General features: G+C 48.8%; 1 protein-coding gene across 2 annotated transcripts; it reads right to left on the minus strand.

Annotated features, from left to right (window-relative positions):
* Nucleotides 1-1,652: 1,652 nt before the first annotated feature.
* On the minus strand, nucleotides 1,653-27,813 carry OTUD5 (OTU deubiquitinase 5). Of its 2 annotated transcripts, none has more exons than XM_036996314.2 (9): nucleotides 26,496-27,813; nucleotides 16,724-16,814; nucleotides 8,973-9,037; nucleotides 8,731-8,887; nucleotides 8,486-8,634; nucleotides 4,862-5,065; nucleotides 3,231-3,432; nucleotides 3,030-3,143; nucleotides 1,653-2,711 (listed from the first exon to the last, which is right to left on the minus strand). In XM_036996314.2, the coding sequence occupies exons 1-9, from the start codon at nucleotides 27,087-27,089 to the stop codon at nucleotides 2,590-2,592; spliced, it is 1,698 nt and encodes a 565-aa protein (XP_036852209.1). In that variant the 5' UTR covers nucleotides 27,090-27,813; the 3' UTR covers nucleotides 1,653-2,589. The 2 variants fall into 2 exon arrangements, with proteins under 2 accessions (XP_036852209.1, XP_036852208.1); XM_036996313.2 differs by having other exon boundaries at nucleotides 16,724-16,817; nucleotides 26,496-27,812.

Here is a 27,813-nt window from a genome sequence, read left to right on the forward strand (position 1 = left end):
GCAAGTAAGGGGGTAGCGCGCGAAGAGGAAACTGGTTCTGGGAATCCCTTTGCAGCAATCTTATTTGTTTTGGTTGTTGCACGGGGTTGTTTTTATATATGTGTGTGTATGTGTATATATAGATATGAACTTAAAAAAATTACTGCACCACCTCCTTTCCCAGGAAATTGTGGCTTGCTGCCGCTGCCTCGAGATTAGCGCGAGAATAATGCTAGGCCCAGTTTCTAAGAATCCGGGCCAGTGGCTATCCAGGACCCTGTCTTGGAAGGGTGCTGCTCACTCAAGATCACAGTCCTCTAGGCGACTGGTGGCCTCTACCCTGAAACTGAAGCCGGGGACCCTGGAAGAACCTGTCAGCTACCAGGGACGGGTAACCCCATGACCACCACTTCTGGGGACAGGCTGGTCAAAGGCAGCGTTCCCATGCCTGGGGGCCGGTGGAGTGTATTTGGAGCCCTAAGACAGACCTGGCTAGATGTGGCTCTGAGCACAATCAGCAGGTCTAGAATCGGAAACAGCAGGGTGGTTTCGGAGGGTCGGAAGCAAGACTTGAGTGGTGGTGGCTTATGGGTGTGCTCCCGGATTAGACAGGGACTGAGAAAGCTCTGGAGAAATGGTAAAACACCCTCAGTCACAAATCTTTAAAGACAAGGTTGGCAAATTCTAGGCAGAGGCCAAGGAAATTACACAAAGCATCAAAGAAAAGGTAGGCAGGGGACAGATGGTGCAGAAACTTCAACATTAGAACAAAAAAATGTGCTAACATTTGAGCTCTCAGAATGTCTGTCAAGTACTGTGCTGTCATACATGAGTCGACCACATGCATTATTCTCTCAGTGCTCACAACCAGAGTGTGAGGTAGCAGATATTAATCACCTCTGACATACACATTGTGGGACACTTGAAACTCAGATTTGACCAAGGCCACTCTACTAGAAAAAGATGAGGAAGGTTTCAAACCAACTCTCCAACATACACATGCTTGACCAGTGGATTCCACAGAGACACCCCACAACTAACTACTCCCTCACCTGCAGAGCTGGACATGCCTCTTCCCACAGGGGTTGCATTATTGAGGCACAGCCAAAAAGACAACCTGGCAAAACCTGGGAGCTAGCCACCCTTCTCAGCCTTGGCTTTACCCCAAGGAAAGGCAGGAAGAGCGATATCAGAAGACTGGGGGACATGAACAACAAAAAAGGGTTCAGTCATTCCTCAGCTTCCAAAACCCAGCAGGGGAGGCCCCTCTTGTCACTGCCACTAACCTCATATTACTACGAAGCATCCATTGTGCCTTTCCAAAGCATTTCCTCATCAGACGATCACAAGAGCCAACATTTATGCGGCAGCAGTCAGGCAGAGAACTTGAAAGTGCAGTCCTTGCCCTCAAGCTTGGTCCTCTGCTCCCTAGGCAATAGAGCGGACAAGCTCCATGTGCCAGCACTGACGCAGGGGCAACAAAGACAGAGCTTTCTTGGTCCAGAAGGTGGTTTAGTCAGCAGTGCATCAAATATGAACAAACTCTGGGTCACCAGACAGACACTACTGGACAGCATGCAGCCCCTCCAAGATCCAGCCAAGGCCTGTGCCATTATAGTCTCTGCCCACGGGCCCAACCACCCCTGCCCCACACAGAACAGAGGCGCTCAGGGGAAACTGACATTTGGTTTTATTGTGCCAAGGACATTACAGATAGTGGATCTTGTCAACACCTGCAGGGCACGGGTGCCCCATCTGCTGAGGCTGCTCCCACCCCCCACGCTCAAATCCTGGGCAGCAGCCATGATCCTCAAAGGTGATCCCCACCCTAAGATTCCAAAGAGACTGTGGTGGTGGCAGAAACAAAAGGAATGCAGCGAGGTCAGAGTCTCATTGTCCAAAGCCCACGTGACACCTGCCCTCCCCACCCCACCCCCCTCTAGTCCCTGCCCACCTCAACAGCGATGGAGGCCAGAGACAGCAACCTCTCTTTTGCGCCCCCTCTGTGCCCACGGCCTGCCTGCCCCCAAACCAGAGATATGCCGCCTTCATAGAGCCAATGCTATTGTCTACAGAGTTCTTGATAGGTTGATTTTATAAGATAAAAGTACATTTTAATAAAGAAAAAATTCAACATTGAAGGCTCAGACATTCTTGGGGTACTGGGTAAGGGAATTCCCACTTCTTCCTCCCACCTCCCTGGTATCATTGTGGAAGTGGGTTGACAAGTTTTTCTGACCTTGGAAGGAATTGGGGGCAAGGAGACTTTCCTCTGTCTGAATGTCTCTCCTTGGGGGCTGCCTGGCTGCCAGTTGGGTTGTCTGTGTGTCTCTCGCCTACCTTCGGCAGCCTTGCCCAAGTCCCCTGTGGAATGCAGGGATGGTGCTGTGCAGGGGGCAACAGGGCACATCAGCTGGCAAAGAGGCAGGTGATGGTGGCAACGATGAGAGGGGGTGCAGGAGTGGGCCAGCCAGAGGGAAGTGGGGAAGAGGGAAAGGAGGGGAGAGGGAAGGAAGAAGGCAAGAGGGAAGAAAGCCAAAGAAGGTGGGGTGGCACTGGAGGGCAGGAGTGGTGGGGGTTAGGAGATGGTCTCCAGTCTCTGGGTCGCCATCAACTCTTGTCTGGGGGTGGGTCTCTGTGTACTTTGTTTTTCTTCATACTGTCTAGGTATTCCTGTTGGGAAACTGCCAGCACTGACGCTAGGATCTCATCATCATCCCAGTCGTTCAGACCTGCCGAGCAAGGGAAAGAGGGAGGGAAAAAGGATGATGGAGCACTCTCAGCCTGCCTTCTGCTCACCCATTACTGATCCTTGGCTCTAGAGAGATCCCATCCAGGCCCCTCTCACTCCTTTTTCTAATGAGAGGGCTCCTCCAGGCCTATGAAACCCTACTCAGATACCCTCTGGGACAGATCCCTTGGAACTGAAAATTTCCTTTTTCTTTGGGAGATGGCCAGAGGCTTTAGAAGCCCCATCTCAGGACTTGCTGCTTCTTGCATCTCTCCCCAACTTCCAGACAGTCCCTGACCCCTAGACAGACATGGCTTACCAAAGGCAGAGGGGGACATCTGCTGAATGAGGGCCCGGCACTCCAGAGCAGGGTAGAGAGACACAAGGGGAGAAGCAGCCCGGTCAGCCCCTGTCGAGAACTGGCTGCTTGTACCTGGGACAGAGGGACATTCAGAGGCAGGGCCCAGGACCTAGACAGCACCTAACCCCTGCATGCTCCCTTTGTCAGCAAGTCACTGACCTGGTGCACAGGGCGAAGGAGGTTTGGCAAGAGCTAAGACAGTGCCTGGGGAAGGGGGCTTGATGCCCAGCTCAGCGTGCAGCTCAGGGTGCTCGGGTGATGAGGCTGAGCTCCGTTGCCGCGGTGACCGACTGGTCCACTCCTCCAGGCCACTGGAGGCTGCTGCTGTGGCAGAACTGCAAGTAGCGCTGGCTTTCCGGGGCTGTAGTGGGGAAGGGGGAGGAGGGTAAAGACCAACATCAGTCACAACCCTCCTCTGCCCCATCTCCCAGAATCCTGGTTATGACATAAGTTTTGTATAGGCCACCATTTTTCGCCATCACACAACTGACCACAGGACAAAAGTAAGCTCCTCAACAACCCTTACAGCCAACCTGACAGGTACCTTCACCTTCAACATAGATCCAGAACCTATCCCCTTCTCACCCCTTCCCTTGCCAGCACCGTCACCAGTCACCAGGACTACTGTAGAAGCCGCCTCCTCGCTCGCCCCCTACTTCCATCCTTGCCCCCCACAGATAACGTTCAGCACTCAGTGAGGTACTACTAAATCTTAAGTCGATCTGTCCTTCCTCTACTTACAACCCTCCCATTACTTCTGCCTCACTCAGAGTAAAAGACGAAGTCCTCACCATGGCTCACAAGCCCCTTCTCACTCTGGCCCCACTACCTCTCTGACTCCATCTACTACTACATTCTGTTTAATCATACTGGCCTCTGGGCTGCTCCTCATTTGTACCAGGTCTGTGCTGCCTCAGGGCCTAGGTGAGCTAGCTGGCCCTCTTCCCTGCCCAGCCTTTGCACTCAGCCAACTCCCTCACCTTCTACAAGCTTTTGCTCAAACCTCACCTGCTCTGAGGCCTACCCAGACTACATTATTTAACACTGTGAACTCCCAGCCCCACTATTTATCTCCTTCACCCTGCTCTACATCTTTTTATACATCCCATCTCTCAACTCATTTATTCACTATGCTTATTACTTTGTTCCACTCTGCAAAAATGTAAGCATCACAAGGACAGGGATCTGAGCCTGCATGGCTAACCAATGTACCCCATACACTGAAAAGAGTGCCTGGCACAGACTGGCAGTAATTGTTGAATTACTCAGCTCTTGCCAACATCTACAATCACCTTAAACTCCTTGTGATTCCTGAAATGCCTGTCTGTCCTGCCCTCTTACCCAAAAAATTCAATTTTTGTGTGAAGACTTGCCAGAGCACCCCCATCTCCACCCGTCTTCCAGCCAGGGTCAAGAGCCCCACTGATGCATTTCTCCCTTAATAGATGGGCCTGTTGAGGGTGGAGTGGGCATTTGATCTCACATCCTTAGCACAGAGCCTGGCACACAAGGACATTCAACACAAGCCTGTCCCTCTGAAACTATCCATTGATCCTGCATGTCACTGCCAGTGGCTGCCCTCCCTCACTTTTTAAGAGCTTATTCTGTATAGGGGTTGAGAGTCTTAAGGCACAATGCCATGATTAAGGCCAAGATGGGATACAGACAGAACTGGAAGCTTCCTTTTTCTCCAAGATGTCAAAACTGCTTAATTTTTTCTGCCTGTTTGGGGGCAGAGCATGGAAAGTAATGGGTTGTTGGCCAGGCCAGTGACAGAGCCCAGGACGCACCTGGCTGGGGCCGCGGACCTGGCGGGCCTGTTTCTCCTGATCCCGTAGCCACTGCAGGTACGATTCCCGGGCCACCTGCTCCTCAATGGCCTCATTTGTGGCCTCCCAGTCTGTGGCACGCTTCTTGTCTTCCAGCATCTGCTGTTCAATCCATGACTCCTCTGATGTTTTTATGGCATTCTTCATTAGGGACTGCTCTGCAAACTGCAAAGTGGGGAGGAATAGGGATGTAGGGTGACACTCTGAACTCTGGCCAAGAGCCTGAACTGGCTCAGGGAGATGGGCCCAGAGGCCCAGAAGAGACACAACAGGAAGGCAGGTACTCTTACTAAGCACCCCCCTGGGCAGGCTGCCTATTCATCAGGGAATGGGGGAAGGGAGGCTTGGGTTGTAGGACTTGTTCCAAACTCCTACGCTCAGAAGCCCTGCTCCCAACCCCAAAAACCCCAACTGAAGTTCTAAGCCTGGAACAGCCAGGTACCCTCCAGCCTAGGCCAGAATTTAAAGACTCTTCACCCAGCAATGACTCAGTTTCATAATGGTAAGGCCTTCCTCACCTATGCCAGATGGAACAAGGAGAAAAGATCACCTGAGAAGTTAGCTGTGTGTGCACAGGGTAGAGGGACTGACTATTTGGGCATCTAAGGAGAATAGAAGACAGTATCAGCACAGTGTGGGATGCCATGTGAGTTGTGGGACACTGTGAGAATGCTTTTTGTCAAGCAGTGTGATACAACAGCATTTTAAAAAATGAAATAAAGAAATATCACACCATATCCCTAGAAATAAGTACTGTTCAGTGAAACCCCAACAGTATTTTAAATGCACATATACACACTACACATCAATGTGTGTGTGTGCACTAATGATACAAAATGTTAATTTTTCTCTACAGATAATAGTCCAAAGGTATGTAAAAACTGTTAGAACAAGCCAATTTAAAAAATGGGCCAAAAAATCTAAATATACAATCTCATCAAAGAAGATGGAAAATAAGCACATGAAAAGATGCTCAACACCATTTGTCATTATGGAATTACAAATTAAAACAACCATGAGGCACCTATCAGTTGGAGAACAGTAAGAACTGTAGCGTCATACAGATACAGACAGTTACATACAGGAATATTTCAAGCTAGGCACATACACCTGGGTTAGTGTACACACATATATCTCCTTGCTCTGTCAGCTGAAAGGGCCTGAAAGCAAGAAGACCCCAGTAGTAAGGAGCACACTCAGCATCCAAACCTTGATTTCTAATAATATTCTCCAACAATAGGAACCAGAGCTCCTTGGAAAAATGGCTGGTTCTAGGACTGGAGCAGGAAATACACAAGACGAGCCTGGAGCACCTTATAGTACCAGAAAGTAAGGAAATGCTAAAAAAAAAAAAAAAAAAAAAAGTTAAAAAAAAAAACCCACCACAATGTCAAAGAAGCGCAGGAACCAAAAGAGCCCCCAGCAGCCAAAACTGGAACAATTTGAACATTAAAATAAATAAAAATAGTATTGGACTGTAACCCAAAGTGTAAAAGTAGAAATACCTGTGAGTTCATATTCATATAATGATTGAATAAATAAATGGAGGACAAGAGACAAATTTCTCTTGTAGAAGAATTCCAAATAATTTATGTAGATCCTCTGCCTTCAAAGGAGACAGAGGATAACCCTCACTTCTTAAGTGTGAGCTGTACATAATGACTTCCTTCCAAACAGTAAAGTATAGAAAAGGCGGTGTGGCAAGGAGGGCAGTACAGCACAGAAAAGACAAGTAGTGACTCTACAGTATCTTACTATGCTGATAGACCGTGAATGCAATGGGGAGGGGGACTTGATAATATGGGTGAATGTTGTAACCACAATGTTGCTCATGTGAAACCTTCATAAGATTGTATATCAATACCTTATTTGAAAAAATAAAAAAAGAGGGGGGGCGGGTGGAAGCAAGAGTAATCTTACAGAAGAAAAAATGTAACATTACTTCTGCCAGGTGATCAAGGTCAACATCAATAGTCACAAATCATGTTCAAGTACATACCGCTGATATGTGATGAGAATGACACCTGACCACTGTGATCTTCCTCCCTAAAACCCATAACCCCAGTCTAATCCTGAGAAAAATGTCAAATTCCAAAAGAGAAACATCCTACAATATTCATGACCAGTACTCCTCCAAACTGTCAAGATCATAAAAAACATGAAAGTGTGAGAAACCATCAGAGACAAAGGAGCCCAAAGAGACATGACTTTAGTTAAGAGTAATTTATCAGTATTGGTCATATATTGTAACAAATGTTATCACAGTCATCTGATATGTTAATAATAGCAACACTGTGTGCAGTGGGAAGGATATATGGGAACAGTATGTTAGCATCTCAGTTTTTCTCTAAATGTAACACTGTTCTGAACGATTAAGCTACAAATAAAAAAAACTTAAGGCATTCACATAAAAAAACTGAAACAAGTGATCAAACAACAAAGTCACACATGAATCTTAAACGCATGGTGTTATGTGAAAGAAGCCACTCTGAAAAAACTACATACTCTATGATTCCAATTATATGACATTCTAGAAAAGGCAAAACTATGGAGTCTGGAGACGAACAACAAAGAAATAAGGAGAAACTGTAACAGCCAAGAGGAGCCAAAGGAGACATGACACCTAAATGTAATATGGTATCCTGAAACAAATGATTACTAGGGAAAAACTGACGTAATTTGCAAAGTATGGTCTTTGGTTAATACATCAACTTTGATTCATTAGTTGTAAAAAATGTACTATGTTGATATGTTAATCATAGTGGGATATATGGGAATTCTCTAATTATGTTATTATATATATAATAATTATAAATATAAATATATAATGTATATAATAATTGTAATTCTTCTGTAAATCTGTTCTAAATTCTACAGCTGTTCTAAAATTAAAAGCTGACTTTAAAAACAAAAAAAAACCCTATGTTGGAGGGTATGTTGGTGTTAGGGTGTGTGTTTCCTAAAATGAGCCAGGAGCACCTTGTTTATAGGAAGTGAAACCTGAACACAAGACATCAAAATCCCAGCAGATGACTGTTTATGAGAGAATGAGAATGTCAGTGTATGCTGGGAAAATGCTCTGCCTTGCCACCTTCTCAGCACCTACCAGGCACCAGGCCTGACATTCGGTGCTTTCTGTATCAGCAGAGCTGCCAGCCCAGACTAGTAGTAGTAGTATTATCTGCCTTAGGTCCCACAGCCAGTAAGTAGTGGGGCCAGGCCTGCACTCCAAGTCTCTATGACCACAACTGTCTGTAACTGCTGAGTTTTGGAAAAGGAATCACATAGGTGCCAAGACACCCAGCCCCAGCTCTGGCTCACAGTTTCCAAATGAGATTCCATATCCCAAAATGACAACCCTCAACAGGCACAAAAGGTAGGTGAGCCAACTCAGACAGACAAGCCAAGACCACAGAATGAGGCCCAAGAGATCCCTCATTTTATAGAGGTGAGACCTCATGGGTGACTCAGAGAAGGGACACAATGTTTTTGTGGGTTAGGGGCAGAACTCAGACACCCCCCACTGCAAAAGAGGCTTTTGGCCTCTATATCCAGCAGCCATCCTGGGCACAGGGACCTGCTTACCCCTGGTTTGAATGATGGCAGGCCCAGCCCCACACCAATGGTGGCCTTGTTAGGATTCACCACTGAATTGTAATGGATATTCCGATGATAGCTGACACGGATGGGTTCATCCTCATTTTGATGGATCCCATGGAATGTGTTGATGGGTTCTGCAGAGAGAAAAGGAGGGAGCATCCACAGTGGGCCAGGTAGGGCAGGCTCAGACCAGACGAGATCAGTCGCTGACCTACCCACCACAGAAGTACCTGTGCTGTACTGGTACACCTCCACAGGCCGATTGTACATCTCCGCCATGGCCTGCATCTCAATGTGGTTGCCATGGCAGTTGTTTTTCCGCTTCCGGTTGATGTAGGTAGTGAAGTCCTCTGTGACATAGTTGGAGAAGTAGTCAGCATTCTTCATCTGCAGAACAGATCAGAGGGTCAAGGTCTGTGGGGGGACCTCTTCCCACTCTGCCCCCATCCCAAGGCCTCTGACAAGGTCTCACCAGATAGTCCATGCAGTGCTTTCGCACAACCTCATGCATGTCCTGGTCTCCATACACTTGGTCAGCTGTGGGGACATGAGAGAGGAGAGGCTGGGGTCAGAGAAGAGTTTCAAGTCACAGAACATCCTTGGGGGTAGGGGACTAGGGGCCAGGGAAACTCCCTTCCCTATTCTAAAGCCTGAAGAGTTCCTGGCCTTGTGGAATGGGGTCCTGGTAAAAGAGGCAGGTAGGGACAATCTTTAAGAACAAGAGTGTACAGGAGGTGAAAGGGATACAACCACAGGCCTCTCAGACAGATAACTTTGTCTAGAGCTTGCCCAGCCACTCAAACAAGTCAACCAAACCTTTAAGTTCCGTTAAGTGGCCTTGTACCATCAATTCCCCCTTCACTCTTCACATGAGAAAACTGAGGCTCAGGGAGAGTTTGTGGCTTGATCAAGGTCACACAGAAACAGTCTGACTGATTCAACTCTAGAATTCAGTTCTCCTAACTTCCAGGAGTTAGCACGGACTTTGTAGGTTTGGAAATAAAAGAAGTAAAAGTAAAAACCAACTAGGCTCTAAGCCCAGTTCTGCCATGTACTAGAGAGCTAAATGACCACAGGCAAGTGACCCAAGTGTTCTGAGACTCATGCTCATGTGTAAAATGGAAACAAGCTGGCTAAGTCCCAGGCAGGTCTCCTGTGGGATTAATGAACTAGTGTGTAAAGGTACAGGCTGGACTTGGAGCTGTCACTCAGAAAATCAGAGTCCCCTGCCCCATAGTGGGCCTGAATGTGAGGTACTTGTGAGGTGACAGAGGTGAGTAAAATCCTGCCCTTGCCCTTAAGCAGCACCCAGTCTACTAAGAGAAATAAGACATACAGGCACCTAACTTAAGCTTAATTTAGGAAGGGCAGCCTGAGGCCCAAATGGTCCAGGCATCATGGGGTTTTCATCAAATTAAGAACCAGCTCCCTCTGCTCTGACTTGAGGATCTTCACACATGCTGCTCCCTCTTTTCAGGATGTTCTTTTGATCCTCCTTGGCTGCCTACTTGTCAAACACCAGCATGTTCCTTAATACAGCTCCCCACCCTCCAAGGCACCTCTATCACCAGATTTATCAAAGGTGTGTACAAACTTCATCTGCCTGATTACACTAGGCTCCCACTGAGCGCAGAGGGCAGTTCACATCCAAGTCCACTTCTCAGCTCAGGGCCTGATACAGTGCAGGAAATTGGCAACAGTTTGCTGAGTGGATGGAGAGCCTTGGGGAGCCAGGGAGTCTTCTCCTGGGAAATTAAAGTGGGCTTGAAGATGAAGCATGCCTGATGTCCACTGGCTAAGATGAAGAGGGAATTTCCCTGTGCTTCCCTGGAGGACCAATGCTCAGATGGGATCTCCCTGGGGCACTGAGGCAGGGTCAGGTCCTGCAAGGAACACTGCAGATTTCTTCCATGACAGCCAATCTACCTCTGTGAAGAATCACCAAAAGAACGCCTTCACTGCCCTCCCCTCCCTTCCCTGGAGGGTTCTGTGAGATAAGGAGAAAAAAGCTGCTCTGAGATAGAAAATGGGGCCCATGCCTGTCTCACGTCCTCTTGGAGGTACAGTCCTGACAGTGAGGGGGAGTGGAGCTGTGAAGGCAGGCGGGAAGGGGTTACCCCTTCACTGATATAAACAAGGATGTGGGTTCTGTGGCCACACTCTCCCCCAACGCCCCCACAGCAACACTTCCAGCAAGTCACATGCCCTGCACATAACCTGGGGGCCCCCTGCTGCTGCCTTTCTTAGAATCCAGGACCACAGAGCCCACTGTGGCTGCCCTGTGGCTGTTAGAGCTGCTTGGGGAACTATTTCTGTAGAACAAGCTTGGGGTACCGAGGAGCAGTGCTGTTGGCAGCTGCAGTAAACAGGAACTGAGAAGAGAGTGAAGGGGTTAAACAGGGGCCGGCCTGCCAGGCTCAGGGAGATGGCTGAGATGTTCCTAGGGGAGAATCAACTAACTGGCACTTCCAGGCCTGGGAGACAGAGCTACCTGAACTAGATGCTGGATGCAAGAAAATGGGTGAAGAGGAAAGACTGTGGGACAGGGAAGGGAGCTGGGAGAGAACCCTACAAGGATCCCCCCCCTACCAGTTCCCCGACTGACCTCTTTGCCTGGCAGAAAGCCTCTGCTGCCTCCTAGCTGTGTGGCACTGGACAAGGCCTTTAACTTCTCTGGGCCACAATGTCCCCATTCATCAAGTGGGGAGAGTAACTCTCCTTTCTCTCACAGGGCACTGTCAAGACTACAGGGGATGGTTTGCCAAACACCCAAGGCATACCAGGTGTTCAAGAAACGGGGTGGGGAGGTGGGGGCTGCTGGCTCCATCATGAAAAAAATGATGATTCCTTCAGCTAGCCACTCAGCCAGAATGTCACTGGAACCAATTACTAAGCCCTTCCTCATTTCTGTGACAGTTCCTCAGCCAGAGAAAAATCCCAAACTTGGAGTCTAGGCTGTACCTCCTTGTGCAGGCAGGACTGGCTTTCTACCTTTACTGAATCCAAAGCTCCATAGGCCTACCTTCTGTGCCTATAGTTTAAATCTTTAGCAACCAAATTAACATCAAATCAATAATACAGGCTTCACAAAACACAGTATTTAAGTGTGGACATGGTGTGACCCTCTCTACCTAGCTGTAAAATATAAAATACCATCTTCTATCTGTATGCCTAAGATGATGCATGATAGGTGGTACACAGTATGTGCACTTAATCACAGCTTTGTGGGGAACCCAACTCACTGATTATAAGATGTACCCTAGCTTCGGGATCACTGATGTGGAAGAAAATGTGCCTCTCTGAACCAAGGAAAACAGAGCAATAGTAGCTTCACAAGGAGGGAGAGCAGAATAATCTTTTCGGTGATAATAAGGAAGTAAAAACATCCAGTGCAGGGCTAAAAACACAGTAAGTCCTCACTGAGGAGGTGTCTGTCTGACTTTGCTAGCTCCACCTCTGTCCTCCAGAAAGCCCTCCTCCTCCCAGAAGGCTAGCACATGGGACCAGGAGGCAGGCTGGACTTCTCTGTGGGGGACAAGGTGAAGAAAAGGGCCCAATGGACCTGCAGAGGCAGGGGAATCCAGAGAACTTGTTTTGACAGAAACTGAAACTCCTCCTCTTGCTGACACTGAACTTGTGGGCAGTATGCACCTGCTCTCCCCTCCCGGAGTCCAGCTGGAAGGGGTCTCCCACTACCTCACCTCTGTCCCCAATCTGAACAGGGCTCAGAAATCCTCAGTACAACACTACAGTTAGTTCCACTGAAGCCTTTTCACATTCCAACTTATTCCATCCTCACCCAAACTTTACCCAGGAGGGATACGAAGGTACAGAAATTCAGCACAGCTGGCCCAAGGTTGCACAATTGGGAAGGTGAAGGTAAAGCCAGGCTCTAAAGGAGTAGCTGGTGATTTCAAACAGTGATGTTTCAGGTGACCTTACCACATCCCCACCCCTAATCTGACTATGACCATAGCCACCTGACTCCCTGGGGTCAAGCCTGATATTGTTTGCCACAGTTTCACTACCAGCACAAGCAGGAATCAGCTAGAACCCAGGAAAGGCCTGGGAGTGGGCAAAGATTATAGATTTTCAGGGGCTGTACCCCTCACTAAGGCCACAGAGGTCAGTATGAATGTCACCTCCCCATACCCGACTTCTGTCCTTTCTCTGAGCATACAGAGACACCAGCATGGAAATGCACATGTGCGTACTCACACAGCCAGCTAATCCTACCAGATGTTCCTTAAGGCCAAATACCCACACAACAACCCTTATGACCAGAGAACTATTACATTCAACAAATAGATGCCCTTGCCACCAACCAGATAAAAATAAAGGTTGGACAAGGTGCAAGGCTATACAAACTAAGAACCCTTTACCTCCTCCTTACTAGCCTCAGGCAGGGGTTGAGGGGGAGGGTGAAATAGCCAACAGTTCTAAAAGACTAACCTCAACCTCCCTCCCCTGCTGCCTGGGGAAGAGTCCCCCAAACCTCTGCAGTCCTTTGATTCTCGGGTGCCCTAAAATGTGGTCATTATTTGTTGAGGAGTTATATGGTGAAGTGAGGCAGGAGAGTCTAGACTATCTAAAGAAGTACAGGGCCCTACCACTTGTTTCAGAGACACCTGCCCACCAGACTGCTGCTGCTTGCCTGCCTGCCTGCCTGCCCACCCACCTTCCTGCCTGAAGAGCCACAGCAAGTTCTGCTAGGGACAAACAAAAAAGGACGTTTGGTGTCTGCAGGAAATCTAAAAACAAACCATACCAATGGGTGTACACATAGCAAAAGGCATAGACAGGGACCTGATCTGTTCCTCACTTCCCTCCTGCTCCAGTGGAAACCCTAGCCCCAGGAGATGAACCTGGAAAAAAGTCTCACCTTCCTGTCAAGCAGCTATGATGTGTGTGTGTACCTGGGCTGTGGCCCCAACAGGCCCAACTGGCATATCCTCAGTGAGGGACAACAGACCTCAGCCCCCACTACAGACTATCTCTGGGATGCCTCTACTCAAGGATGCCCATGGCAAAGATGGGAAAACGGAAGGAGGCATGGCAGGGAGAAGCCAAAAGCTGGTGTACACAGTGTCCCATGGGAATCTTCTGGCTTGGTTCAACCTCAAACACTGATGTTCTGACACTGGCCATGTGACCTAGATAATAGGGTCCTGGCCTGGCTTTCTCCTGAGGCCTCAGTGTCCCTGTTTTTAAAAGAGTCAAAATTGATCTTAGATCCTTCCCTCAATGCTGATGGTCCATGTTCCAAGACCCAAAGGCCCAGAAGAGTGGGCCTGTCTAGTGTTTCTGGTATTACTGTAACATGCACACAACCCCAGCTGCTTCCCCATGGCCCATGCAGACACACACATTTGGCCTCCACTTTGCTCAAAGAGGCCAGGGTAGGAGGTTTTTGCTGAGTCAAAGCCATATGGGGGGAAGAGAGAGGGACAGGGAGGGGGAGGGGGAGGATATTGGTTCACAGTGGGGACATCCAGACCTCAGAGGCAAAACAGAGGGTAGAAAGCCCTTGCCTCAGGATTCCCAAAAGTAGAGGGCCACAGGCTCCTAGTTGGAGGAAAGAAGGGAGAAGTCAAAGAATAAAGTTGAGGTTACCCAGCCAGTTGACAGCTAAGCTAAGAAGCTAGGGCTTTCCTAGGGTCATATAAAGAATGTCTCCTTTGGAATTAGGCTTGGGGTTGATTAATGATTGTGCATTGAGTCCCCTATACAGAATTTTATTGTTGTTAACAACCATTTGATCAATAAATATGAGAGATGCCCTCTCAAAAAAAAAAAAAAAAAGAATGTCTCCTTTGGATACCTCTGGATTCCCATGCCAGCTCTGCTACTCCTGACCCTGAGCATGTCACTTCCCTTTCCTGAGCCTCAATTTTCTCACCTGTTTCATGGGATAATGATCCCAATTTGCAGGTGACTCTGAAGCACCTATCTGAACAGTCAGGATCAAGGAACAACAGAGTGGCCTCTATGTCTGCAATCTCCCCTCCAACTCCAACTCTCAGTTACGTGTTCCTTCCACTATTTGATGTGTGGCAGGAAATTAGGACCTGTAGGCCTTCTCATCAGAGCCTAGAGGGACTACTACCTGTCCCTGTGCAAGCTAGGCTGGAAGCAGAGGGGCAGCAGAAAGCATGAGGACAAAGTCCCCTTCCCAGGCACATGTCCTGTACACTATGCCCTGGGGAAAACTCCAGATGAGGCCTAGAGACCCAGGGGCCAAGTACTTCTGGGGAGAGGCCATGGAACTTGAGGTTTTACGGAGAAAAGCCAAGGGCAGCCAGTCAGGGGAAATGTGTAGCGATAGTACTGATAAGGAAAGGCCTTCAACCTGCCATGGTCAGCTCTTCCTATAAGGTCAAGCCCTTTACTGGAAGGCCCCAATGGGGGGAAGGGCCAGAGGGTTTTTGGGGAGAATAGCTAGATGGACACACACAAATACTGCTCTTGATACAGGTTCTTGCACAAGCCCCAATGTCTGCCTCAAAGACCACCCAAAACCCTGATGCCCAACTGCATTCTCTAACTCTCACTCTACCAGCAGCTCTGCTTACCCTATATCCAACATGAGATCTCAGCACAGGGCCTAGTGCCTAACAGGCCCCCACCTATTCTTTCCTTTCATTCTTTGGTCCAAGATGCCCCCAAACCCAGCTCTTTCTTAGGAAACATCCCAGCAAGAACACAGACTTGAGCTACAGGGCTAAGAGGTGGGATTTTCCCAGCCCAGCAGAGTCCACTGTGTGAACCCCTTCTGCTTGATAGAAAGGGGAGGCAACCACTCACCCCTTCCACTCACTCTTTCAACAAACATTTGTAGCTATGAAGCACTACTGAGAAGAGCATTCAGGCTTTACTAATGCTATTGCTCCATGAGGGCCTACTAGGTGGCAGACACTAAAGGGATTCACTCAAGTAATCTCATTTAACCATTACAACACTGGGTCTTTTATCCTCACACAGATGTGGAAACAGGCTCGGGGGAAAAATGAGCTGCTTGCCCAAGGCCACACCAATAATCCCAGTGGCGGAGCCACAAATATAGCCTGAGTCAGTCTAGTCCACCAGGAGACAGCCTGAGTCAGTCTAGCCCACCAGGAGACACAGGGAGTGAGATGGGGACAGGGGTAGGGGGGTGGTACCCACAGACTGAGAATATAGCAGATCCAGAAGGATTCTAGGAGACCTTCAGAATCAGTATCATTTCACAGGCAGGAAAACGGAAGTTATGAGTCAGGGATGGAACTAGAAGATACGAGCATTGAGCTCGGAGTCAGGAGCCTCATCAGAGAGCAGTTTTCTTCCAAAGGTATCAGAGCTTCAAAGGGAGGATTAGATCACACTCCCAGCCTCCCCTGGACACTAGCACAGGGCCTCATGACTGCTTATTGGGTCTCAGACTGAGAGACAAAGGAGCCTCAAAGATCCTGCTCAGACTGGTAATAGATGGTATTAAAGGATTACTAATTTTGCTAGGTATAATGGCATTTTTGTTATGTTAAAAAAAGAATGAGTCCTTATTTGTCAGAGAAACATACAGAAATATTTATGAATGGAATAATCCAAGTTGGGGTTTTGCTTTAAAAATATTTGTTTCAGGAGAGTGAAAAAGAGTAGGTGGGATAGTGATGAAATAAGGCTGGCTATGCACAGATGACTATTTTGAAGATGAATGATGGGTACATGAAGGTTTACCACTCTACATTTTTGTACGTTTAAAAAAATGTCTATGACCCCAAGATGCCAGCAGTGTGCTATGGTTAATTAAGATCAAAAGAGCATGAGCCTCATAGACTAACCTAATTCAGCCTCTGACTCCTGACTCAATTATATACTATCTGGTCCTGGGCAAGTCACCCCTCATCTCTGAGCTACTTCTCTCATCTGGGAGATGGAAGCAATAGTACCTATACTTACCTAGCTTGGGAGAAAATTTAAAGGGCTTCCTATAATGCCTGACAGAGCAATCTGTCCCTAAGTAATGTTACCTTCTTTATCACTATTATTTCTGTTATTATTACTCTTACACCACCACACTGCCTCATGACAAAAGGCTAGAGGCCAGATACTAACTTGAGTTTGGGACCTGGAGTCCCTGAAAGACCAGTTAACTCTGCCCCCAACATTGTTTCAGGGGTTACTCCTGACAAATGGACACAGATCAGGCAGCCCCCTAGGCCCTGGAAGGCTGAGGCAGAGACTCACCTACAGCCCGGAAGAGACAGGCACCGTCCTCCTTCATCTGCTTGATGATGAAGCCCTTCTTGTCTCTCAGGGCCTTTTCAAACCAGTGCTCCTGCTGGAGGGAAGAGGTGGGGGTCAGCAATAGGAAAGGCCTGTATCCCTTCCCAGGGCCCAGCCCTCAATCTCCCAAGGGACCCAGCTAATTGACTGAAAGGATACTGGGAAGGGTCAAGTTCTCAGCCCTGTCTGACCACTCTGCATGTGAAGAAGGATGAGACCCTTTCTTTTAGGAGATGAGTCACTATGTGAACAGAAGACTTGCTCCCAGATGGGCCCCAGCTGCACTGAGAGCAGAGACCCAATCTGCATTCTGACCCTTACTGACTATATGGGAATCAGATGCTGGGCCTGCCCCCAGGCAGCCAGAGGCCCAGATCCAGCAAGTACCTGGGGGAGAACCTAGCACTATCTCAAAGAGTTTCACCTGGGGACCCTCTAGCCACTTAGGGGAGTTGTTGAGGAAGTAGTGACTGGCAAGAACCTAAATCCAAAGCCCTAGATATGATATAGCTAGGGAATTTCAAAATATGTTTTACAAGGTAAAAGGTATGCAAAGCATGATCTCACTTGTGGCTGAACACATTTAACATATACAAGTATGTGCATACACAGACAAACACACAAAGGTGGGGAGACTGTATAACAAAATATTATCCCTAAGTGTTGGTATTACTGGTGATTTTACTTCACCTCCTTCTTTATAAGAGGTACACAATCCCTTGTCCAAAATTCCAAAACTCATAAAAAGCTCTGAAAACCTAAAGTCTGTACCTAACTAATTTGGCATCATAATCTGACCAGAGCAGACAAGCACCTATTTGTTCCACCTGGGGGTGAATATTCAAGCATTTTCATGCAGAAACATTTGTATGTTTGATTAGAAGGTGTTGCCACAGACCCCACTGGAAGTGTTATATAATACACAGCATACACACAAGGTGACTTTTCTAAATTCCAAAGCACATCTGGCCCCAAAAGTTCAGGTTTAACGAACCTGCACACGTGTATTTTCAGATGTATTTTTTTTTTAATAATGGAAAGACGAATAGGCAGAACACAAGAAGATTTTTAGGGCACTGAAGTACTGTGTATAATACCATAATGGTGGTTACATGTCATTACACATTTGTCCAAATCTACATAATGTAAACCACCAACAATGAAACCTAATGTAAACTATGGACTTTGGGTGATTATGATGTATCCAGGTAGGTTCATCAAGCACATGTAATAATGTACCATTCTAGTGGGTAACTGCTGACAACAGGGGAGGCTGTGCATGCACTGGGGCAGGTGGTATATGAGAATTCCCTGTACCTTCTGCTCAATTTTGCTATGAACCTAAAACTCTCTAAAAAATAAAGTCAATTAAAACTAATGTCCACATGTCTCTTAAAACATGTTTTCCATTTCAAACCAAACCAAACCAGAAGCAGCAGACCGCTCCCAAGCCCCTTGCGCCCTCTGCTGGCCAGCCAAAGCATCACGGCTTATGGACCAGAAAGCACAAGCCTACTTACTCCTTAGGGACACCACCCTGCCCTGGGTTAATCCCCATGGATTTACAAGATCCTGACTAATGCTGACCAGACTGAGGAGAATCACCTCTCTGCAGACCATTTTTTCCCAGCTCAGGTGAAAGAAATTCCTGGTAAAGTAAGAAGCACAAGGTTTGGAGGCCGAAAGCTCTGGGTTTCAACTCCAGCTCTACCACTCACTTGCCCTATGAATTCAAGAAGGCCACCTGAACTCTCCAACCCTCAGTTTCCTATCAAATGTGGGTATTTGATCTACTTGACAGAGCCATCAAGAGGCTCAGAGGAGCTTCAGGACATGAAAGCTTTGTAAATAACATACCACACACTGGTGAGGTGGTCACCAGTTCACAAAAGGTACAAGACCAGCACAGACAGAGATGTACAACTGAGAGGCCCTCAGATAGTCCCAAATGAATTGCTGGACAGGAGAGGATGAAGAAGGGGTGACAAGGGAATACCCAGCAGCCCCACCATCATACCTCAAGAAGGAATGGCTGGCCTTCCAGGGATGACAAAGGCACGGGCTTCCATGGGTAGCACAAAGACTCATTTGTGTACAACATTCAAGCAGCTCAGGTGTCCCTCCTGCCCCAAAGGCTGTGGACTAGCACACTCTAGCCAGTTCCCCCAAGTCCACCCAGCACCATGGCCCCTGCCCTAGCCAGGGATATCTAGCAGGGATGCTGTAACTATGATTATAGCCCCTGACTCAACAGAAGTTGTTCTAAAAAAGAAGGGCACATAGTATAACCTTCTGCCCTCAAGTTGGTTGGGGGGGGGGGGGGAGATTGAGAGGGGTCAAAGAGATGAGAGGGGCTCCTATTTATTAATCGTCCAGCAGAAGTTTATCAGGTGGCTACCAAGCCAGACCCTGGCAGCAACAATGGAGAAAAGAATGAGACTTGGTCTCTACCCTCAATAAGCTCACAAATTATTAGAGGGGTGTGGGAACAGGCAATGACCACATACACACTAGGGTGAAGAGGACGATGAAAGAGGTGAACACAGAGGTGCTCTGAAACACAAAAGGGACCTAGCCAGTCATTAAAGCTGGCCACCTAAGCAAGGGATTAAAACACCAAGACCGCCAGAAATGCTTAACTAGGTAAGTTACTTCCACTACAAAGCACCAGTGATGCCAGAAGCCCAACAATGAGTTCAGCAGAGCTAAAGTCTTGGATAGGACTAGGCAAGCAAGCAGGGCAGGACCAGGAAGAAAGATGAACTTACATTAGTCAAATGCCTGCCCCACACCAGGTGCCAGATGCAAAAGGTGACCTTGCTTAATTGTGCTTACCACAGCCCTGATGACAGCAAGCATTATCCTCATTTTACAAAGGCAGAAGGGAGCTGGGATTTGGGCACCAGCAAAGCCTACTGTAGAGGCAACAGGGAAGGCCTCACGAGCCACAGCCTGAAGACATACCTGGCAGCTCATTCTGGTTTGTAGGGCTTTGGTTCTGAGGCAGTAACCAGACTGGCATCTGGGCCTGTTTCTGGAGGCCAGACCACCAGCCACCCACTGGCTTGGGCACCAGCAACCTTAAGATCTTGGGCTCCACCTGAAACCCCTTCCCTTGGAGAGAAAACAGGGAGGTCATGGTCCTGGGCTCCAGGAAGAATTTTAGAGTCCCAGGAGCTCCTAGAAGTCTCCTCCTTCCCCCAGCTAGATAGGTGCCTCCAAGAGAGGTGTCAACTTGGGAGCTGTTCAGGAAAATGGCCCAGGAAGGAAGGGCTGGTGGGAGTAAGGGGTGGGGGCTGGCTTAGCCACAGATAAGTTTAAGCCGAGACAATGCCCTGGCCTGAGAAAATCAAGTCCAGACCCTGAGTCTTCTAAGCCCACTGCTCAGCCTCCACAAAGAGGCTGGCCAAAACTCTCAGACATCAGGGAATCCCAGTGCAAGACTCTGCAACCTACTGGTCCCAAAGGTTCCAAGAGAAGTTGAAGCAGGCTATGAGAGAGACAAAACAGACCTGGATTCCAATCCAGCTCCACCAATTAACAGCCATGTGATGATGAACTGCTCTTAAAACTCCAGTTTTCCAATCTGTGAAATGGGGTAACAAGTCTCTCAATAACAGGGATCCTGGACAGACTCAAACATGACAGGATTTTGCCCAGTAGGAGAGCACCAAGTGAGTTTCCCTGAAAGGGAAACAAGAACACCCCTGTTAATAGGCTGAATAACGACCACCCAAAGGCAACAAGCCCTTATCCCTGGACCTGTAAATGTTACTTCATAAGGAAAAAGGTTCTTTGTGGGTGTGATTAAGTTATGGATATCGAGATACAGAGATTATCTTGGAGTATCTGAATGGGGCCTAAATGCAATCACAAGTGTCCTTACCAGAGGAAGATCTGACACAGATGGACAAGCAGCCCACACGTACATAGAGAACTCTGACGATGTGAAGATGGACAGAGGCTGCAGTGATAATGATCATAAAACAAGGAATGTCGGCAGACACCAGAAGCTGGAAGACTGGATTCTCTTCTAGAGCCTCCGGAAAGAATGCATGCCTGCCAACACCTTGACTTTGGCCCAGTGCAAGTGATTTTGGACTCTGGCCTCCAGAACTGTGAGAGAATACATTTCTGTTGTTTTAAACCTCCCAGTTTGCGGTGATTTGTCACAGCAGCCACGAAACTAATATAAACACCTTGTAGCACTCCCTGGTGTGTACTGTGAGGCAACATGGCATGGCCTCCATCCCAGAGAATCTACCTCTAGCATTCCCCCATGGAAAGGGTTATAATTAAGGCAGCAGGGGCCTAGAATCCCCCAGCCCCTCAAGCCTGGGAAGCTGCTGATCCCACCTGTCAATGCATGAGCTGCCACTGAACAGGGGAGGGAGATGGCAGCAGCAGTGTCAGCTCATGCACAGATATCTTCCCAGAGCCCATGGCCAAGAGCTGTTTAGTATTCCTGGCTTCCCAGCTCTTCCCAACTGCCTGAGCTCCACAGACAAAACACAGGTAACCCATCCAGTGAGAAACACAACACCCTGCTCTCTAAGACCAACAGAAGTTTCCCAGGATGGAGGAATGGGAAAAGGGCAAGTCCCCAAACCTATTGCTAGGTCACTGGAGAGGAGGGAGGGGATTAAAAAACTTAGGTTCTGTTATTCTGCAACAAAAAGAATTAAGTACTGATGCATGCTATAACATGGATGAGCCTTGAAAACATGCTATATGAAAGAAGTAAGTCAACAAGGACTGCATGTCATGTGACTCCACTTATATGAAATGTCTAGAATAGGCACATCAATCAAGACAAGTAGACTAGTGGTTCCAAGGGCTGGTGGGGGATGAGGGGGTTGGGGGATGATAATGCAGGGTTTCTTCCTGAGGTGATGAAAATGTTCTAAAATTCACTGATCCTGGTGAGGGATGCACGACTCTGAACACACTATAAGCCACTGAAATGTACACTTCAAATTGGTGAATTGTATGGTGTGTGAACTGTATCTCAATAAAGCTGTTAAAATTAAAACAACAAAAAAAAAAAAATCAAGGGCCTGTAGCACTGGCCCAGGAGAAAGAAGCCAAACACTGCTTGAAACTTCTGAGCACACCAATAGCCAAGGGGCCCCACTCAAAACCTTCACAATGGGTGGGGTGATCAGGGAACAAGGAACTAAAGACAAGATCACAACTAACTTCAAAGCAATGAACCCAACCTCCCAACTCACCACTATCCATTTTATGGATGAAGAAACTGAGGCGCAGAAAACGGAACCACCGAAAGACACAGGACTTAAACCCAGACCACCCAGGCAGGGGTCACTTCCTCCTATACTACTCTGTCCCTCCACCAGAGGAATCGGCAGGTTTCTAGATGTCAAAAGAAGGGTCTTTACTAACAAAGACCAGTTATTACAAAAGCTCCTAGGAAGAACCCAGATGATACTGGGGAAACTACAAAACAATCAGCCAAAGTCTGAGGTGAGCCAGATCAGGTATTCACACGCACTAACACAGAGCAAGGGTGGACTTTACAAAAAAAGACACTGAGAGTTTGCCTAAAGCAATAGGGCAGCTAAGCAGGAGACCCTGGGGTTTGAACTCAGGCTTGCCCAGCTCCAAAGCCCAAGCTCTTTCCACACACGACCCTACCTCCAATAATACCATCCTGACACGCAACCCCCGAGCTTATTCACCACAGCACAGCTGGCCACAAAAATCACTGTCTGCCAACTCTGAACTTCATACCAAACAAGCCACTTGTCCTTCCTACCCAACTTAGATGGCTGGGAGGAAACAGGCAGGGGAGAGAGGAAGAGGAACCCAGTTCTTCCTCAGAAGACATCCGTCATCTTCAGTCACCTCCAGGTCCAGAGGGCTTTGGTACAAGTTCCCTAAAATCCCAAAGCTCAGTGAGACCTCACCAGCTCCTTAACTGACTGACCGAGGAGGAAACTGAGGCCCCAAGAGCATAGGCAGAACTATTCTGGTTCATTCGGCAAAGCCCCAGCAGAGCCAAGGGAGAACCCAGGCTCCCTGGATACAGTGCTAGGTCCAGCTTCTCCCACTACCTCAGCATGCATGCCCCCTTCTCAAAATGTTCTGTGGGATCATCAAGCTCAGTACACTTTCAAGCCATTGAAAATCCAATTGGTGATTTAACATCACGGTTCTTTTCTTGCACAGATAATTGATGAGGCCTGCAGTTGGCAAGAGCTCCTGCTAAGGCAACCACAGCAACCATGGCTTCCAAAGCAACACCTCCAGCAGTCTTGTGCCCTTTAAAGTCTATGGCGTCTCTGAATGAAGAGCCATCTGACAAGAAGATGGGTCCCCAGAGACTATCATTTTCTCTTCTTCAGTGGCCCCTGTGACTTGTCTGGGTGTGGATAACAAAGGACAAGCCACAGAAGGCACCTCAGGAGACTGGAGACTCTGAGGATTAAGTTTAGAGTTAGTTAATGGTTGTCTATTAAGTCCCCCACACATAATTCTATTGTTGTTATCTTGCATTTGCTCAATAAACACGAAGGATGCCCTCTCAGCACCACTCTTGCACTGTTACACCTTGAGTCCCCTGGCTGGCCCTTTCAGATCTTAAAAAAAAAGGACAAGCCACAGAACACAGAGCAGAGTTGGGAAAGAGTCAGAAGTATAGTCACAGTATCAGGACAGACAAAAAAGTCTGAGTAGTCAGAACAAGGACTGGATTCACCATCTGGGCTCCCTCTCAATTCCCCTCTTTCCCAAGGGATCTAAGTAGCCTCCAGACTATTAATGCCCCAGGTGGCAGTTCAGGACTAAGACTGGGGCAGCAGGAAGAATCTCTCCTCTTCTCATGCCAAGTTGGACCAGGTGAGGCAGGAAGAAGCATCTTTTTCTTCCTTTTGTCCTGAGAAGTGAGAGGTAGACAGGAGACCTCTCCTCTGTCATTGGGAAGGGAAGGTACCAAACAACCACAAAGCTTTACTTCCACGTTCCTATCAGGTCAAGTATAAGGGGGGGACTCCCAACCTAGGAGATGCAAAAGGAATGTAAGGAGGTGTCTTTCTAGTCACCATGGCAGCACTTTCTTCCTCTCTGTCCCCAGGACCAGGGATGTATTGCTCCCTATCTCTGTGGAGGACAGGCAGATTTTATCCCAACCAGGGAAAGAAGAAAAAACTTCTGATCCTTTCTTTGTGGGTCCAGATGATTAACCCTGCCTGGAGTAATAATGGGTGGAAAGGGAACAAAGGCAAGAAGCTCAAAACAAGTCCTTAGCCTCTGTGGAATACAGAAAGATTTACCTGAACTAAGGGTTAGGGGGATAAAGGTGGAGAATTTCCCTGGACTTGGGATGTCCCAAACCCCTTCCCTGTCTCTGTGAAGAAAAAAACTTGTTGAAAGCAATTCAAGATCAGAATATTTCCCTGATCCCAGAAAAGAAGTAAGCAGAGATGGGTCAGAAATTCAGAATATCTCCAAGTTTTTGAGAGGAGGCTTCAATTCCTATGTCCCCAGTACCTGACAACCTTCTCATAGAAAGTAGGGGACCTTCCTGACCTGAGGCAGTTCAAGGAAGAGGTCTTATGACTGTGAAGAGCACTCAGATCTGTTCAATGGGGGAAGCCTTAGGCCACACTGAGGAGGACCTCATGCTCCTCTCCCTGGTGAAATAGGATTGCCTGTTTCAAGGGACAGGGAAAGCCTCATACCTAAGGAGGGGCTCAGGCCCCTCCCTAAGGTGAATGATCTCTTGTTTCTGAGGGAAAGCTTAGTCCCTGGGAAGAGGCTCAGCCTCTTTTCCTCAGAATCCCACCTTACCCATGTCCTCAAGAGGAGTGGCCATTTCTCAGAACTTAGTTCACAAGTGCAGGGTGATCTTAGGTTCAAGTCCCCAAAGCAGGAAATCTTATATCCCTAAGATCCCAATGACTGAGGTATACATATGCTGTCTGAAGTGAGGTGACAATCAATACCATCAAGGCAGGCTCAGGTCTCAGATCTACGGTAGGGGAGGTGTCTCATGCACCTGAGGGAAAGTTCAAATTATTTTGGAAGACCTCAGGACCCTATCCCTAGGAACTCTGTATCCATGTCCCAAGGGAAGGGTCTTGGGGCTCAATTCAAGTAGGGGGAGTCCTCCTGTTCTTGAGGGGTACCTTAAGTCCCCTGAGGGGAAAGCTTGGACGTCATCACTAAACACACTAGTCACTGGGATGTGTATGGGTCTTCTGTCCTTGAAGGAAAGGTAAAGAGTCCTTGGCACAGTGGGTCTCAGGCCCTTGAAGGCAAGCTTAGATCTGTGCGGAGGCCTCGGAATCCATCTCTGGGACTCCATGCTGCCCATGTCCCCTGAAGAGTGGTCTCAGGCTCAAGTTCCCAAGGCAGGGATCTCACATCCCTGACAAGCAGCTCAGGTCCTGGGTGGCGCGGGGGGGTGGGTGGTGTGTGTGTGCTCAGATCTTTGTTATAAGGGGAGAGGCAACTGTTAAGTCCCCAAAGTGCATTTCTGTCTTTCATAATTAGGGTAGAAGGATCTCATATCCCTGGGTAGCAGAGAGGTCAGGGGTGGGTGTTTCAGATACCAGTCCCTGAGGAGAAAGATCCCCTAAAGACATTATCCAGTCTAAGATCTCTGTGGGGGGATATCAGTCTCCTGAAATGGCTTCAGCCAGACTGACGGAAATATCAACACTGAAAGCCCCAGTCTGTAAGCAGGGGAATCTTAGGCTCCAGTAGTCAACACAGTGAGTACCATTTTCTTAAGGTTCAGGCCTTCTGAGGGGGCTGGGGGCAGCCATGGTTGGGGGAAGAGGATGGGGCAGAGCTGAAGGTCCATCACTGAAAAGAAGTTTGAGCTTCTGAAGATTCAGAATTCAGATTACTGCCTCCAAGGATATCTCACACCACTGAGAGGAGGCATAGACCCTTGCCACTGAGAAAAGCGATGAGTCTCATGTACCCTAGTGGTATCTGGTCCCTGGTGTTAGTTTTGGCTCAGGTCCCCAAGAGGAAGAGAATCTCATCTCTCTGAGGGAAGTCATATTCCTGGAGGAAAGCTCAAAAGATTCCTCTCTCTAAAGGGGATATACATGTATGTGTCAGACCCTTCATTCTAGATGAGGGAGTCTCAAGTCCTTGAAAGCAGGTTTAGGACCCTTGAGGAAGCCTCACACCCCACTACTGAGTGGTTCTGTGCTGTATGTCCCCCTGAGAAGTGTGTGTGTGTGTGGTTGTCCTACAGAGTTTCTCAGACCTCTGAAAAGGTTTAGGTATCTTGGGGACACTCAAGACATCTCTAAGATCTCTATCTTACTTGTGTTTCCTGAAGGGGGTCTTACATTTTTATCCCAGAGGAAAAGAAATGTCAAGCCACTGAACACATACTAAGGTCCCTTGGAGAGTCATGAAACTCCCCTCTGGGATGGCTTTCCATCCTGCCTGTGTCTCCTGGAAAGTTCCCATCTAGTGGTCCTTCACGATAAGGTCCCAGGGCCCGAATAACGACTATAGGTCCTAGAAAAGATCACAGACCCTATCTTTAAGAACTCCATCCTATCTGAGGCCTTAGTGAGGGGAATGGGAAGAAAGAGAATGTCTCACTCCCCTACCACCAGAAAAGAGTGCCGCGCTCAGGGAGAAGACGTAGGTCCCTTGGGGCGATCTCAAATAGCCTTTCTGGGGTCCCTACCCAGTCTTGGGATCCCATCCACCATACTCACTCGTTTGTCACCCCAGCCCATACCTGCTCAACAGTGGCAGGGTCCATGGCCTCAATTCGTGCTGCAGCCGCTTCGTACTCGTCCTCACTGTTGTAACCTGCGCCGACCTCCTCACGCTCGGGACTGCCCCCGCCAACTGCTCCAACCACTGGGGCTTGACGCCGCCGCTTGCTGTGGCCCGGCCCCGAGCAGCAGCCGCCTACGCCTACGGCGCCGCCCACGCCCACCACCACGCCGGCCGCACCGACGCTCCCTGTCGCTGCGCCCAGTGTGTCGCCAGGACCACCGCCGGGACCGCCAGGGCCCCCGCAAGGTGGAGGAGAAGCTTGCTGTGACCGAGGACCCGCCACAGCACCAGGCGGCACGGCCAGAGCCCAGCGGTGGAGCGCACCCGGGGGTCCCGGGAGCGGACCCTGAGGCGGTGGCGAGGCCCGTGGACGGGCCCCCACGACTCCCGACTCACGGTCACGGTCGCCACCGCCCACACCCGTGCCGCCGCCGCCCACGCCCACACCCCCGCCGCGGCGTGGCGCCGGGGGCAATGGCCCGGGCGGCGGCGGTTCGTTGGCGGGGTCGGCGTCGGGAGGCGGCGGCTTCTTTTTGGGGAGAATAGTCATGGCGGCACCACCAAGTACCCCCCAGCAAACCTGAAGCTAGGCACGCCGGGAGAAAACCCGGATGAGGGGCTACTACTGTGCGCGAAGCACGACGGGATTGGCGGGCCCCGGATAAAGAGATTGAGGCACCCGTTCGACAACCCTCGGCGAAGCACGGGTCACGCGGCAAGAGAACCCGGATGTGAAGTCCAAAACGAAGGCGACGCGGCGAACTTGTCGTAGCTTCTCGAAGTCCAACAAGTTTTCTGCTACGTTCGTTCCGGTCTTCTGCTTCAAAGGGAACAACCAAAACAAGTACCTCTTCGCCCCGCCCCCTCGCAGGTTCGTGAACTACCGGGTGGGGCACCAGGGCTGTGCGCACGCGCAACAGGACACAGCCCGCCTCTGGCTCGGAAGTACGTGAGCAAAATCTTTGTAGCCACCACAATAATTGCAGGCACCAACCAATAGAGGCAGTTGAGTGGGTCCGCGATGACGCCCACGGGCCAATTAGAGGCGAGCGTCGCCCTCCTTGCCCTCTGCTTCAGATTTCAGTCAAAGTCGGCACCCTAGTTCCTTGCCTTTTTTTGTCGGCCGGATACTGCTCTTTACGTCTCTTCCCCAGTCTCTGGCCCTCAGCGGGTACTGCAATACGACAGCATAACCTGCCTCCCTCCCAAGCTTCCAACTTGGCTGCAGTCAGCCAGACTGACGAAAACATCAACACTCCCAGAGCATAGCACAC

This window comes from Manis javanica, chromosome X (assembly GCF_040802235.1).
Source record: "Manis javanica isolate MJ-LG chromosome X, MJ_LKY, whole genome shotgun sequence".
NCBI lineage: Eukaryota > Metazoa > Chordata > Mammalia > Pholidota > Manidae > Manis > Manis javanica.